Source organism: Branchiostoma floridae, chromosome 7, assembly GCF_000003815.2.
Source record: "Branchiostoma floridae strain S238N-H82 chromosome 7, Bfl_VNyyK, whole genome shotgun sequence".
NCBI classification, from domain to species: Eukaryota; Metazoa; Chordata; class Leptocardii; order Amphioxiformes; family Branchiostomatidae; genus Branchiostoma; species Branchiostoma floridae.
Window position 1 is genome coordinate 929,913 of NC_049985.1, and position 14,895 is coordinate 944,807.

Consider the following 14,895-nt stretch of genomic DNA (forward strand, 5'->3'; position numbering starts at 1 on the left):
CCTAGTACAAACGAACTGGGCCGAGCCCAGCCCTAAGACGGACAAGACAACCAAGACGGTGCAGGGAAAGAAGTCCAGTGACAAGAAAGGCAAACGGACCCCACAGACAAGCAGTAAGGTCAAGTCAAAGGAGTTTATCGACTCCGACAGCGAATCAGACTTGGAGGTTGACGTGGTGAATATTTCTCCGGAGAAGGGGGGTGCGTCGGCGAAGGCGAGCCCCTCCCCCCGGGCCAAACTGAACAGCTCCAGCAAACCAAAGGCGAGGGACAGCGGTAAGAAGGCCGCGGCCTCGAGTAGCGGCGGCGGCAGCCAGGAAAAAGCGCTGTCTGTGGACGTTTTATCCAGCGATAACTCGTTACTGTCCCCCCTAAACGAACCTCTCTTGTCTCCCATTGAGGGGGACCTCGCTTCCACTGTGCCGAAAATCACCTATGGCAACAACGGCATTCCGAAGTCTTTGATAGTTAGCATTGATCTCTCCTTACTGGACAGAATACCCGCCCGGAAAGACTCGTCCAGACAGGGAGATAGCAAAAAGTCCAGTTCCTCCTCGGAGAGCAAACCCCGCAGTAAAGTACAGAAGAGGAAAAGAGACAACTCCCAATCCCAGGTAAGGTTTCAAGTCTACCTGTGTGTATTTTTACCATTGTTAGTTCAAATACTTCAAACTCATACAGATACTCATATTCATGTATGAGTATGAGTCCAAATACTTCAAACACCGTCCAGTGAATAGGGGCGATGCCCATCTCTGTTTCAATAGCCCTCTGGCCACATGGAACCATGAACGCAAGGGTCCACTAGTCCACTGCTTAATTTCTACATCCAATAAATTTTCAACGAAAATGTTAGGAATTCTGTACAGCAAATAGGTCAAGATGAAAACATTGGGCTTGGAGGAACCTTAATTCTGACAAAAATGCACTTTCCGTAACTATTTGCCAAGGTGCAGTATTTCCCTCTGTCTGTTTTCATGTTGGTCTTCCACTGTCAAAGATCTGAAAACCTAGTCTCAAGGATACCATCAGATTACTACTAGTATATGCAGTTAGATATTACCTAGGCTCTATGGGTAACCATGGTTAGCCAGCTGTTGCTACAGACAATTTAGGTTGGTGTTGTCCATGAGGAAGCGTACTGGAAAGAGTGAGCCGTGTTGGATGGTGTTGTGATGTTTGAAGCAGCTCAGATTACCTGGCAGTTGTTGCACAAAGGCAGTCTAGGGGGTTGTAGTGATCACAGTCAGTGCAGCATGGTTTGGCAGGGTTTCCTCCTGGTTAGGGCAGTGGGGTGTAAATGTGAAGGTAGGGGTTTGTAGTGTTACAGGGGTGCAGCATGGTTTGGCAGGGGTTTCCTCCTGGTTAGGGCAGTGGGCTGTAAATGGGAAGGCAGGGGTTTGTAGTGTTACGGGGGTGCAGCATGGTTTGGCAGGGTTTCTTCCTGGTTAGGGCAGTATGGTGTAAATGTGAAGGCAGGGGTTTGTAGTGTTAGGTGGTGCAGCATGGTTTGGCAGGGTTTCCTCCTGGTTAGGGCAGTGGGGTGTAAATGTGAAGGCAGGGGTTTGTAGTGTTAGGCGGTGCAGCAAGGTTTGGCAGGGTTTCCTCCTGGTTAGTGCAGTGGGCTGTAAATCATGTGGACCTGTGGCTGCACCTGTGTGGCAGGGAGGGCACACAGGTCCGCTGATTTGGCACGGCTTGCGTTCGTGTTGGAAGGCAACAGCTTGTCGGTATTTTCAAAACTTGTACCACTTAAGGATTTGTTGCCGACATCTCTTTGAGCCCAACTCTGACAGTAACTATCGAAATTTTTATTGTGGTTATATGGTCACAAAAAGGCAATAGAGAAAGCCATTAATGCTTTTATAAATGATAAAAAGACATGTCCATTAATGTAATCAGTTAACAGGTTTGTTGCTTCGAGGTATCTATTCAAAGTGAACATTTGGAGAGTTGATTTTGATTGAATGAGAAAATTGTCTTTGAGGTATCAATTTGATGTGAACATTTGGGTAGTATCTGTTGTTGTTGAGTAAATGCGAAAAATGGCTTTAAATAATGTTAAGGCTTTAAGGTATCTATTCAATGTGAACATTTGAGACGTGTCTGTTGATGTTGATTAAATGCGAAAAATGGCTTTGACTCGCCTTTGAGGTATCTATTCAAAGTGAACATTTGGAGAGTATCTGTTGATGTTGAGTAAATGAGAAAAATGGCCCCAGAATGAGAAGTTGCCCAGCCCTTAGCCAGCTGCGTTGCATCAGTCCTGTCAGGTACGATCAGAGCGACACCCTGGATCTGATAGCAGATCAGACAACCTGGCTCTGGATTCTCTCTCTTCCAAATTGTGTTAAACCCTGGGCTGTCTCCCACTTTAGATCTGCGTCAGTTGAACTCATTGTTTAAGGGCCCATGTTGTAAATTTCATTTTGCATCTACCATTTTATGGTTAGACATTACATATTTGATATCAGGAAGATATGGGGTTTTTTTTTGGACAGATGCAATGAAACTTTTCACCATTTCAACAAGCAAATTTTCATCCCAGGACAAAGGAATGTTTCCTGGAGACAGCCCTGATTAAACTACTGCTTCTGCTGTAGACTTGAACTCCATGTTTGAACTTCACGTACATTATATCTTGATATGGTTGTCTTATGTTATGAAAGGATGGTTAGTCGTCTTGTGCAGGAATTTTTAGCCTCTTTACCATTGAAGCGGCGGGTGTTGGCATGTGTGTCAAAACATCTTTGCTTGGAAAATGTTCAAAAATGCTCCTGCCAAATTGGATCCACCTGTCATCTTTGTCAGACCTAAACACTGTGTTTCTAGTGAGGCTTTTGGGCAACAATAAGTTATTTAGTTGGTTCTTAGTATTCCCAAGGAAAACTTAAGGGAAGAAAAATGACGAGATTGAAGAAGGAAAACTTGAATATGATGTCATTCTCCTCCTTAGAAAATCTGTGAAAAGGTAAAGGTAGTCTCATAGCCTTTTATTGTGCTGTAGTAGCAGTGGGTTGTTATCCACTGTGTGTAGGGCACGGTATAGGAAGGTGGAGACCATCCCTCTCCTTCCACTGCCTTTTCTAAGTCCTATATGAGAAGCAATATGTTGATCGGCCTTGAGGCTCCTTTCTGCTATGTCAGCATGTTGGGCACAACTGTGTCTTCAGCTCCAATTATCACTCACAAAGCCACAACATACACCATGTGTACAGTGTGACCTGGCTAACAGTAACACCATGTGTACAGTGTGACCTGGCGTACACCATGTGTACAGTGTGACCTGGCGTACACCATGTGTACAGTGTGACCTGGCTTACACCATGTGTACAGTGTGACCTGGCCAACACAGAGCAACATGGAACAGAAGGGTCACGTCAACTCAGTTGTCCAAGATTGAGGATCTGCATGTTCTCTTCTGAAGGTGTAGGCAGCCTATTTTGATTTCTGTAATTCATAGGAAAACCATCTCATTCATGTAGAAATAGTAACAAAGCGTTTTTTTTTTTTTTTTACAAATGCCTTCTTTGATTTTAGGATTACGTAGAGGTTGTTCTTCTGAATTCAGTGAAAAGTATTGCCCCCACACGCATGGAGACCCTCAAGTTTGAAAGTTACAACAACTGTGCAAAACTTTTCTTCTAGATGAAAACTACTCTGATCTTTATAATAAAAGCAGGCTTGAATGACCTAGATGTATAACATATATTGAGAGCTAATATTCCATTCCACATCATGAATATTTCCAAAGTTTTACTCAACTCGAGAAATATCTGGAGAAATATCTATAGAGTTTGGAAAGTTGAAATAGCATTCAAAATATTTCCAAAGTATCAAATCTCCTAACCATATATTTACAAAGAATTGAAAACATTTGCAAACAATGAATGAATGGCAACCCTTGCGGTGTCTTGGAATGGACTCTAGAAATGGTCCCTTCTGTCAATAAATTCTATCCTTAAGTTTTTATTACCCCGCCTGTTGTATATCACTTGTGTTGCACAGAACATACCTTGGCACAGTGTTACTCTCAGCCTGGGTGGGATTGGGTCACCTCCAGAAACATGTTTGTTTTCCTCGTAAATTCTTATTGGCAAGAGGACAGCTTTTAGCTATACAGCGTGAGCATTATTGCCCTAAATCATTACCGCAGGCACTAGGCCAAACTTGCTTCAAGTTCAACCCAGTAGAAACTGTGGCTTTGTTAGCAAGTGGGGACTCGTTAGCTTTCTGTTGATGTATAACATACTGGGGGTGTTTTGGAGGAAAGGATCCATCAACGTGTAAAGTAATAACAGTACCTCTGTTCTATAAGTATAAGTGGGTCTGGAAACCTTGACACTGAAGGCATGTACACTGTACATATACTGTACCAAAATTCCAAAAGACTAATTCTCCAAACATCCAAAAACAAGATTATTACAGTTCAAGACAGACCATACAGTGTAAATAAAAGATTCAATTTCCAAGCCTTGTGATCAATAGAAGAACATGTAGGTTAAATAATACAAAGGCGCTTTATCCAAGTGACACCATAAACTAGCTTTTGGAGCTGTACTGTATGTAAAATGAGGGTAGGTGTGTATCAAAGAATGAGAATCCCATGATACACAAGGCACTTTATCCGAGTCTCTCTAAACCAACTCAAGCCCGCTTAGTTTTAAATGGATATGTATGTGTAATAAGGATGAAAAGCTGCACATGAATGAATTAATGCATACATGTATGTTAAAGGGGCATTCCACTCCAGAAGGGAGTCTTGTTTTCCAATAGATAATGTGTCAATGAATACATAATCAGCCGAACTTTGTGGAATTCACCTTGGGATGAATTACGTGATGGGTGTTTTATAAAACAATAATGACACTCACTAAACCCATGCAGACCCTACCCATGCATTCTCTATACGCATAGACACTTTGTTTATCGTACATATTTTCGGAATAAATGAGGTACGCTAAGCACACCGAGAAGGCAAATTGCTCATAAGATAGCAAAGAATACAAGAACAAGACGAGATTTCTTAGCGAACCTGAAATTAGTTTTGTAACCTTACCTAAAAGTTTTCCATTGTATTCAGCCATAGGATTAATTCAATTAGAGGGTACTTGGGGAGTTTAGTAGAAGACTGAATGCTTTTGAGGCATGTGGAGCAACTGGGTACTTTATCGTATAATGTGAAGTAGTATGCAGTTATCACTTCCTAAAATTAATATCTATCAGAAAATAACACTCCCGTGTGGAGTGGAATGCCCCTTTAAGCTTTATTCAGTCTATACCTCTAATTTGTACATTGTGTGATAGTTGTTGCCATACATTGTACCGTGTACAATTGTAGTGCAATAAACTTATAAAGTTCTTCTGTATGCCATCTCCCAACTGAGTTCAGCAGAGGTTGATGCCCCAGAGTAGAACTGGGAAAGGTGTACAGTGTAGGTTCCCTCTGTTCCTGGTGGCATTTGTAGTCGGTTTGTCATGATCCACAAGGGTTCACCTTACTCATGCAGTCGGCAGTGACTCTGAAGTGTGAACCCTGCAGTTTACAAAGCCATCTTCCAACATTACACATGAAGAAATACCTCTCCAAAAAGGCCACACTAACCAATTTTTTTGGCTCCAGTACATTTTATTAGAACACTGAACATGAAGATCAAAAATGTGGTCTGATGAGGAGGAGAAAATCTATACGGTAACCTTAAATTTTTGTACATTTTCTAGGAGGGAATTTATTCAGAATAAAAGTTTTCTTCCCAGTGCCCTTTTTTTCATGCTGTCGTCTTGCTTATCAAGTAGCTTGAAGTCATCATCCAGCTTACTTTTTACTTTGAAGAAAGGAAACGACTCGGTGCACGCTGGACACACCTGAAGCATTGCCTCTCTCGTCTAGAGCCTTGGCCCACTTCCCACCTAAGAACCAGCGATTATCGCGCCACTTTGAGCCAGCAGCAGGCATTAGCTCTGCTGTGTGAGTGCCCGTCTGTTCAGCCTGTGTTTACCGACCACACTCAGCCTTCTGAAGAGTGTCACAGGACTCCCGTGTTGTTACCAAGCCTCTCCGTCTTATAAAGCCGGCTTTGCTCTTCGTCTTGACCTTTACCTTCACGCCTCACCTGTCAGCCTTCTCAGGTGTGCTCCTTCTCACCTGTTGACGGCTCCTTTGTGTTTACCTGCGAGGCTTGCCCCACATTGTTGTGCTGAGGGTGTTTTGAGCGACCCGTTGGCTCAGGTACTTGGGACTAATCCACTGCTCAAGCGAACAGAAGGGCAGCGGATTAGAGCGGGATTAGCCCCGGTGAGGAAACCGTTAGCGGCGGGGGTTCGGCTGTGAAACCCGAGCCGTGTTTACCGTATCGGCTGTGAGAGACTGCTAAGCACCAGGATTACCCCTTAGCTGTGATGCTGGAAATTCCTCCCCACCGTTTCTCACTTCGCACCGCTCAGCTTGTCGGGAGAAGAACTGTAACAGGAGTTAACTTTAAACGCCCAGTCGAATCCTTCAGACAGGCCGAACGTTTAAGTCTAACACAGCAAATCTATATATATCTTCTATTTGTTCCTGTTAATTTTGCCAAAGCTGTAGGCTTGACAGGAGACATTGTAGGGTTAGCAACACAAAATGTTTCTAGTGTGTAGTGTGGAAAAAAAGAGTTGAGGTTGCAGAATAAAAAATGAAAACTTTCAATATGGCAAATAAAACGATTACTTGCTCGGAATAATCTTGTATTGCCAGAAATAAGGCACATTGTATTTCCATCCCTGACTTGTAAGATTCCTGGAGTAGCCTAGCCTGGATACCAGACTCCAACCTCAATTTGTAACTGTGACTTCCCCGTCAAATTCTCCAAATACTCGCTTGCCAAAACTATGCAGTCTGCTGTGCTGCCCTAGAGACACAATATGTGCTTATCCAATACCAGTACCACAATGACAGGAAAGCCTTACTAGTACATATGGTCACTGGCCTCACTGTGCACCCAGCAGGAGCCACCTACCATGTTTGGGTGGAACTGCAGTTAGACCATCATTCAAATCATACACTTGAAGTAGGGGTAATGATAGTGATTGACTCTCCCCTGCTAAGGGCCACTTGGCCGACTCAATTCCTATTATTTACATGGTATCTCAGCATTAGAGGGTTAAAACGTTAAAACATCACTTAGCATTTGGCTCGCTGCAAGGCTGACGTGTTGTATGGAGATTTAAGTGGAGTCTTAGATTCAGGGCAAAGAGCAGCAGTGTGTATTTTATTGTATCTTAAGAGGCAGAAAAGCCATTTAAGAATGTTACAGAGCACAGGGGTTCTTGGTGACACCCTTGGAAAGATTTCTTGAAATCTTGTAAAGAAATTCTGTACAGTAAGCTCGTAAGATTTTAGAGATCCGATTATCGGAAATTTTCCAGAAATCAGTTCATGCGCTGATTAACCGTACGTGAAGCCTCTAACGACCCTTAGTGTGATTTACAGCAAACTGCAGCAGTTTATCAACCCTGTAATTTCCTACCCTGACACCAGGGGGAGTTCTTATGGTCCTCAGGAGATTCTCTATCCTCTAATTGTGTGTAATAACTTTCAACTTTACACTCTAATCAGCTTGTTGATTAATACGTACATCTCCTGTCAGATGATTGATAATTTTCCAGAAGGAACATTAAAGCTGTGCCTGGTGTTTTGTGAGGCTGGTGTTTTTATGTGGTGTAATTTTGACTCTGGCATGTATTTGTGAATGTTGTAATATTTGCTGGCAGTTTGCACCATTATTTAGTCAAAGTTGTACTGATTTTGAAATTCGAGTTAATTGTGCTGGTTGGAACTGCAAATAGGATCTACCGCATTTTCTCGAATAAAGTACGCACCCCCTGATTTGGGGCAAGTCTCAGACTGATCTGTGGGACCGAAAGTTAAAATGGAAAAACTCAAATAAAGTACGCACCCCTTCTACACCAAGTTTGAACAGACCTTGAACTGGATAAATTGACATTTTTGAGGTTTTCCCCAGGTTATTTTACATACATCCCTACAGTAGTGTCATTGTCTCTACAAATGGCTTGGAACTTGTTGAGTAGTGCTGTTATAGCATGTTATAAGGCCAGCCTTGGCTATGGCATTAACCTATTCACACTGCCTGTAAATATTTTGCATATCAGGGCTCGAAATACCACCTGCATATGCAAGTTAGTGCAGGTAAAATTGGAGCTGTGCAGGTATTTCTGGTGTCTACCTGCACCTAACCTACACTGGTCCATGTACTAGGTATTTTCATGAAGTATGCTGTAGTTGTAGATTTTTACCAGATGCATCGACTGTGAAGTATAAAATAAATAGCAATGGTTTCTAAACAAATTTTAGTATGATCCATACTTCTTAAATTCAAAGTGGTGCAGGTAAAATCTGTCTGGTGCAGGTAATTTCTAATGTTACCTGCACCTGTGCAGGTATGCAGAAAAAAGTATTTCAAGCCCTGCATATGTATAAGATCTTCAATGTTATTTGATGTTTATTTTTTAATCTATCATATCAATGGAAATAAGAAATTTTAAAATTCTCTGTTGTTTCCAGGCGGATGCGGCTGGAGCAAGCACGGCAGAGGAGGTGCAAACAAAGAGGCCAAAGAAAGAGAAGGAGGCGACGTCGGATTCCAAAGCTACCCCCACCAGAAGTCTCCCCACCCCCACCAGAACCCTCCCCACCCCCGCCACCAGCCTCAGCACCCCCACACGGAACCTCCCCACCCCTACAAGAACCCCCTCCCAGGCCACCCCCACCCGCACCACTCCAACAAGAACCCCCCCTGGCGGCAGGCAGGACAGTGAGAAAGGGTGAGAAAATTTTGAAACTAATTTCATCAAGACATAAGAGTTTTCTTTATATACACAACCAGTTTTCTCACCTGCTGACGTTTCAATGTCCGTCAGACATCTTCCTCAGAGCTTCTAACTGGAGTTCTGCTTCTCGCCGCTGTATGTAGCCAACGTAGGTGGCGCTATCGCGGCGAGAACACTATCCCAAACGTGGCAGAGTTTTTACCCCTCTTCTTACCTAATTTCATCAGGATGGTAGAGCATTGAGTTTCCTTTAAAGTTTCGACACCAGTTTTGTCCTCATGGTTCGTTTCGATGCACATATATCAGACATCTTCCTCAGAGCTTCTGAATGGAGTGTTCTTGCTGCCAAAACGCCACTTCATCGGCCACATATAGCTGCAAGAAGCAGCACACCAGTTAGTAGTCTGTGTAACACATACTCTGCTGTACGGGGCTGTAACTGGCCCCTCACGGCGGATGTGGGGCGGGCTGCTATAAGCGAGATTTAATCAGTCTAACCAGTGAAAAGCTCTGAGGAAGACGTCTGAAACCCATTGAACCGTAAGCAGGTAAGATTTTACTGGGATTATGTAAAAGAAAGCTCCAATATCCGGTAAGATATAAGCTCCAATATCCGGTAAGACATTTATATCTGGATCAGAGTCAAACAGATTTACCAGTGACCAACTCCAGTCTCTGTCATGGAATGAGCAACTCACTGGTTCTGTGACGTCACATACATGTGACTTGTTGAGCAGTGGGTCATATGTCGCAGACAATCTATAGTGACCCCTGTCTCTGTTTTTTGTGTAGCAAGTTACAGTCTAACTCTGATCCAGAATGTCTTTTACCAATGCAACACTGATGAACTTTCAAGTTAATTTCCTCATAACTATTTTTGTTTCCTTGAGTTGAGGGTAGCTCAAATATCAGAACAAGGTCAATACCTAGGGCTGTCTCCAGCTTTAGATTTTGTTCTGTCCAATGTCTAAGGTCTGTTCTAAAGTCTGTAGGATGAGCTGTGCTCTAAGCATGGATAGTCATGCTTATATAGCTGCAACTGTACATGCCATGCTTTGCACAGCTGCCATAGAACCGCTGGAATTGCAGATTTCCTAAAGGCTTGACCACTGGAATTATGGTACCAGTGTGGGCTTTTGTCATCAACTCATCTGCCCCCTACAACAGTTTCAGAATAGCATCACAGAACCAACCCTGCCAGCATGTGTTGTATAGGAACACACATCAAGCCAATCCCAGGGATTACACCACTGGAAAGCCCAAGCCTGTTCCCTAATGTTATCTGTACATTGGGTTACCCCACTCCATAGCCTACAGGTTTTCCTGGACAATTGGCCCAAGCCCAAGTTTTGTAGCCAACTCATCTGGACCCTACACAACAGTTTTATAATAGCAACATAAGAGCATCCCTGCCAGAATAGGAACACACATCAAGTCAAACCCAGGGATAATGTTATCTGCCCTGTAGGGTTACCCCTATCCAAAGCCTGCAGGTTTTCCCAGACAATTGGCCCAAGCCGGCTGATATTGGCCGTACGCTCCATTTGGCCCATAGAAGCCCACCAATATCTGTGGCGGAATCCCATTAAGGAAGGCCTGCAGGTTCATTCTCCATTAAGGAGCTCATCAAGACGACTTGATGGAGAGAGGGCTTTACAAGTGATCTGGGGTCACTCTCAGGATCCTCACAGTCCCTCACAGTCCAGGTTCAATTAAGGAGTAGGTCCTCCCAGGGGAGTGTACCTGCCCATGCGGATAATTACACATCACACAGACTACAGCTTCCCAATGGGTGATCAGTGGCTGCTGGGACATAATGGCTTCCCTTCTGCCTCACTGACTTCCTGTAGAACATGAGACAGGAGGAGGGGAGAAGGAGTAGATCTAGTACAGGGTCGTAGCCAGCACCTGTCCTTCAGTCCTTTGAAGGAATTTTGCACCTGGGGACTGAAAAAAGTTTTCCCCATTCCGTCCCCTGGGACAGACAAAAATTGATATGTAAAGATATAAAAAAACTGAAACCCACGTGTTCTTCTTCACCAAAACAGATGCCATTGAACAGCTTAGTCTACAAGCAAAATTTGCACCTCAAAATGCAGGAAATAGTGTTTCAGAGGGTCTTGATTTAAAAATTTTCTGGGACCCAGACCCCCTAGAAATGACGCGCAACGTCACGCCATGCCTTCGGTGCTCGATAGGATTCCCATTCAAAATCAAGGGGACTGAAAATGATTTCAGGCTGGCTACAACCCTGATCTAGTCCACGAAAAGGCAAAGCTATCAACCTCACACTGAGGATGAAGCATGCTATGGCTTACATGTGGACAATCTACATTATCTTGGCATTGTCAACCACTGCGCTAAAGGGTATTGCAATAAAGGAAGGAACAAACAAACAAACAAAAAATAAACAGACAAACAACAAAAATCAACAGCAAGCTCCCAAACAATCAGAAAAAAATCTACAGCTGGAGACAACCCTGAGACAAATGCTGTATCTGGTGAAACATTCTGGTTTTTGTGAAGCCTGGTTGCTGAAAAAAATACTATCTCTACGAAATGAGTCATGCAAGTTTTAACTGGAAGAGTTTCATTACAATTATGTATTTATCAGTTTGGCACGCACAGCCAGGGCTGCCCAATTAGCCTGTGGCTATTGCAAAGGGCTAGCCCTGCTGACAGAGACAAGGACAATACGAATGGAATTTGACATGGACAGGATAGTAACAATATTCCATTACAATAAGTACATAAAAGACTAATATGTATACAAGTGCTTTGAGGTAGTGTGTGCATGTCTACAATCGTGGTATCTACAGGGGGAGGTCAGGGTCAGTGTCCCACAGTTTCCTTCAAAATTTTAAGGAAGAAGTAGTGGTAGCTGTGCGGGTGGCTGTAGGGTGTCCCAGAGTGATGTTGCTCGGTAGAGGAATGTTCCATACTAACCTTGTTCCCCTCCATCCCCAGAAGGGGCTCTGCGCGTCGCTCCAGTGTTAGCAGCACCTCCAGCCGGCTGAGCGAGGAGAGCGCCAAAACCGACCGCTCCGCAAAACGGCGGAAAGTCGAGCGACAAACCTCGCAAGAATCCAGCAAGAAAAAGGAAAAGGTACGACTTTTATCACCTTCATTTGCTTCTATAGACAGGAAATGTAAAAATTTTTTTTTGTGGTTTGTAATTTATTTTTACAATTCTTTGCTGGTCTTTAAGTTCTTTCGATGTTTATTTTGAATGCTTATTTTGGGAACATCTGCTGTTATCCAGGTAATAGTAATTGCCTATAAGCCGCTTAGTTATTGACATATGCCACCTGTGGCATACATAGCTCAATGTTGACATTCTTCTTTTGTGTTGTTTATGATTTGATGTTTATGTTATTGTGTTATGCTTTTGCATGCACCCTGCACACACACACACACACACACACACACACACAAACAGTGCACGGCCCAGTGTAACTTGCCTGTGGTAAAATAGCCAGACTGACTTCCATGTATTTTTTAGCTATTGCAGAATTGAGTCATTATTAAAAATTAGTTGTTTTCTTTCCCCGAAACCCAAAGTAATGTAGAATAGAATATGTAGTCTGAGTACAATCATCCGTAGTGACTGCTGCCTCAATACTTACACTTGCTAACAAAAGTATTGAGGCAGTGGTCACTATGGAGGATGGTACTCAGGCTATTGGTCAGGGCCTTACCATTAGTATAATGCATTGAACAGCAGTTGGAGTTTGACAGGAATGTAGGTGGGTAGATCTGCATAGTTAAGGTCTGACAGTATGATATTACCAGTTGCTACTGCATGGCTGGGGATATGCGGTTAAAACCAGTTGATCAGTACAGATGTAGATATGGTCAGGTTGCATGGGCGTACTCGCCAGGCCTCTGAGACTGCTGGTAGGCTAGTCTGTGTAACAAGAACTCTGCTGTCCGGGGCTGTAACTGGCCCCTTCTAGCAGGCCGGCAGATGTCGGGCGGGCTGCTATAAGTGAGATTTAATCAGGCTGCTGGTAGGCAGTTCCCTCCCTCACGCCCGCCATATTCACCTCCACAGAAAACCAAGAAGACACCCAAAAAACAACAAGTGCCTTCCCGTTGTCAGGACTGGGACGCGCCTCCAGCCGTCGTCCCCGAGCACAGCCAGAACGGCGTCGCCACGGAGCCCGTCGCCAAGGCAACGAACGGGCACGCGGCGGGGAGCCAGTGGGGGGAGCTGGCGTCGGGGCAGCAGGGCGGAAAGGCGTGGGAGAGACACGACCCCCGAGGGGACATTCCGTACTTCACCAGCAGTAAGACAGACACAGAGGAAAGGCCTCTGTCTGCAGACCACTACTTAACAGAAGCCAAAAATCTCAAGCATCTGGCAGACGGCTTGGTGAGTCTTACTGGCGTTACTGTTAGTCTTATTGTAAGTTTTACTGTCGCTACTGTAAGTCTTACTGTCGCTACTGTAATGTCTGCAGACCACTACTTAACAGAAGCCAAAAATCTCAAGCATCTGGCAGACGGCTTGGTGAGTCTTACTGTATCCCCCTCTACAATAGTACTTACTGTATCCCCCTCTACAATAGTACTTACTGTATGCTCCTCTACAACTTTACTGTTCAGTGTTCTCACCAGGATTTTGTCATCACAGCGTAGGGGCATCTTAGTGCAGAAAAGCCATATATGGTCAGTGATGTAGTCGTGAGTGATGTAGGGCATCTGGGGAAATCCTTGAAATTTAAATTTGTAACCTTCAGAAACTCTTATTTCCTGCTTTTTGAGGTCCAAAACAGTTTGTTACAAAACATTTTACAGAAAAGTCCTCTTCGCTTTTTGAAACACGGCATAGGGGCTGAAAGCACAGCATAGGGAATCCAAAGCACAGCGTAGTGGCCCCCTATGTTGAAAAGGCCTTGGGAGAACATTGCTATCAAACCACCTGGATCAAAGTGGTAGTAATTGAAGTGACTGTCCCCAAACTGGACTAACCCAAATTTTCTAACGAATCAGACCAACTGTCCATCCGTCTCTGTTGTAGGGATGGATTTCAAGTTAACGCTGTGATCCGTTTGTTTTTATCTCCAGGCGGACAAGAACCAGAAGACTCTAACGTACGTGGACGCAGTGTTGTACTTCATCCAGTGCGGCAATGCCATGGAGAGCGACCCCCACTTGTCCGAGTCCAAGTCGCCCTCAACCATGTACTTAGAGACTGTGGACCTCATCAAGTAAGTGTCTGTTGGTCCTTCTGTGGAGTTCACTTTGACTTTGGGATCCGCAATTAGCTTCACATACATGTAGCTTTTCTTCCTGTGATTCTTCAATAACACAACCAGGGCTGTCTCCATATTAAATTCTTTTTCTGTCGCTCTCATTGTTTGAGAGCAACAGAAAATTCCTTGTAAAATCAGTCATTTTAAGCTGATGAAAATACATTTCATCAGTTCTGTGTCCAGGAGTTCAGATTTTTTTTGGACGGATGAAATTTTTGCTGGTCCCCAACAAGTAAATTTGAGTCTCAGGAGGGAATGGACGTGTCCTTGAGACACCCCTCTACACAACACATAGGAGACAGGTTTAGTGAGGGTGACATTGTTACATGTCAGGACCTGCAATTTTCAGAAGAACCTTTACCTTAGACCTTAGGTCTTCCCGCGCCATAAGGCACATAAGGCAGCAAGCTTCCATCGTCCTCTGTCGTTTGCAGCCATTTCTGCCTGTACCCAAGGGATGCCAGCTCTTTTCAGATCCTCAGTGAAAGTCCTTCTCCTTGTGTTTTTGGGTCTGCCTCTTTTCCGTTTTCCACCTGTAGGAATCCAAGTCATGGCAATCTTGGAATACCTATGGTTCGGTAGGCGCAGGATGTGCCCTGCCAGCTGCATCCTCTTCCCTGTGATGATTTTACTTAAGGGTTGGGAGTTGGCCCTTCTGAGTATTTTTTTTGTTCTTTCAGAAGAACATTGTAAAGAAAATGCAAGCAACTTTCAGTTTTGCAATCTTAAAGAATGCAGACTTGCTCCTTTGAATCACATGTTTCAGTTTTAATTTCTTACTTCATTTATGTTAAGACGCAATTTGGCAAGGG

At 43.9% G+C, this 14,895-nt stretch overlaps 1 protein-coding gene across 1 annotated transcript in view; it reads left to right on the forward strand.

Annotated features, from left to right (window-relative positions):
- The window catches only part of LOC118419229 (AF4/FMR2 family member 4-like), a gene marked incomplete in the record, with an annotated part of 177,201 nt that overhangs the window by 153,446 nt on the left and 8,860 nt on the right, over positions 1-14,895 (forward strand). Inside the window, 5 exon segments of the mRNA XM_035825579.1 lie at positions 9-613; positions 8,560-8,819; positions 11,793-11,931; positions 12,928-13,200; positions 13,896-14,038. Coding sequence (XP_035681472.1) covers positions 9-613; positions 8,560-8,819; positions 11,793-11,931; positions 12,928-13,200; positions 13,896-14,038 — 1,420 coding nt within the window.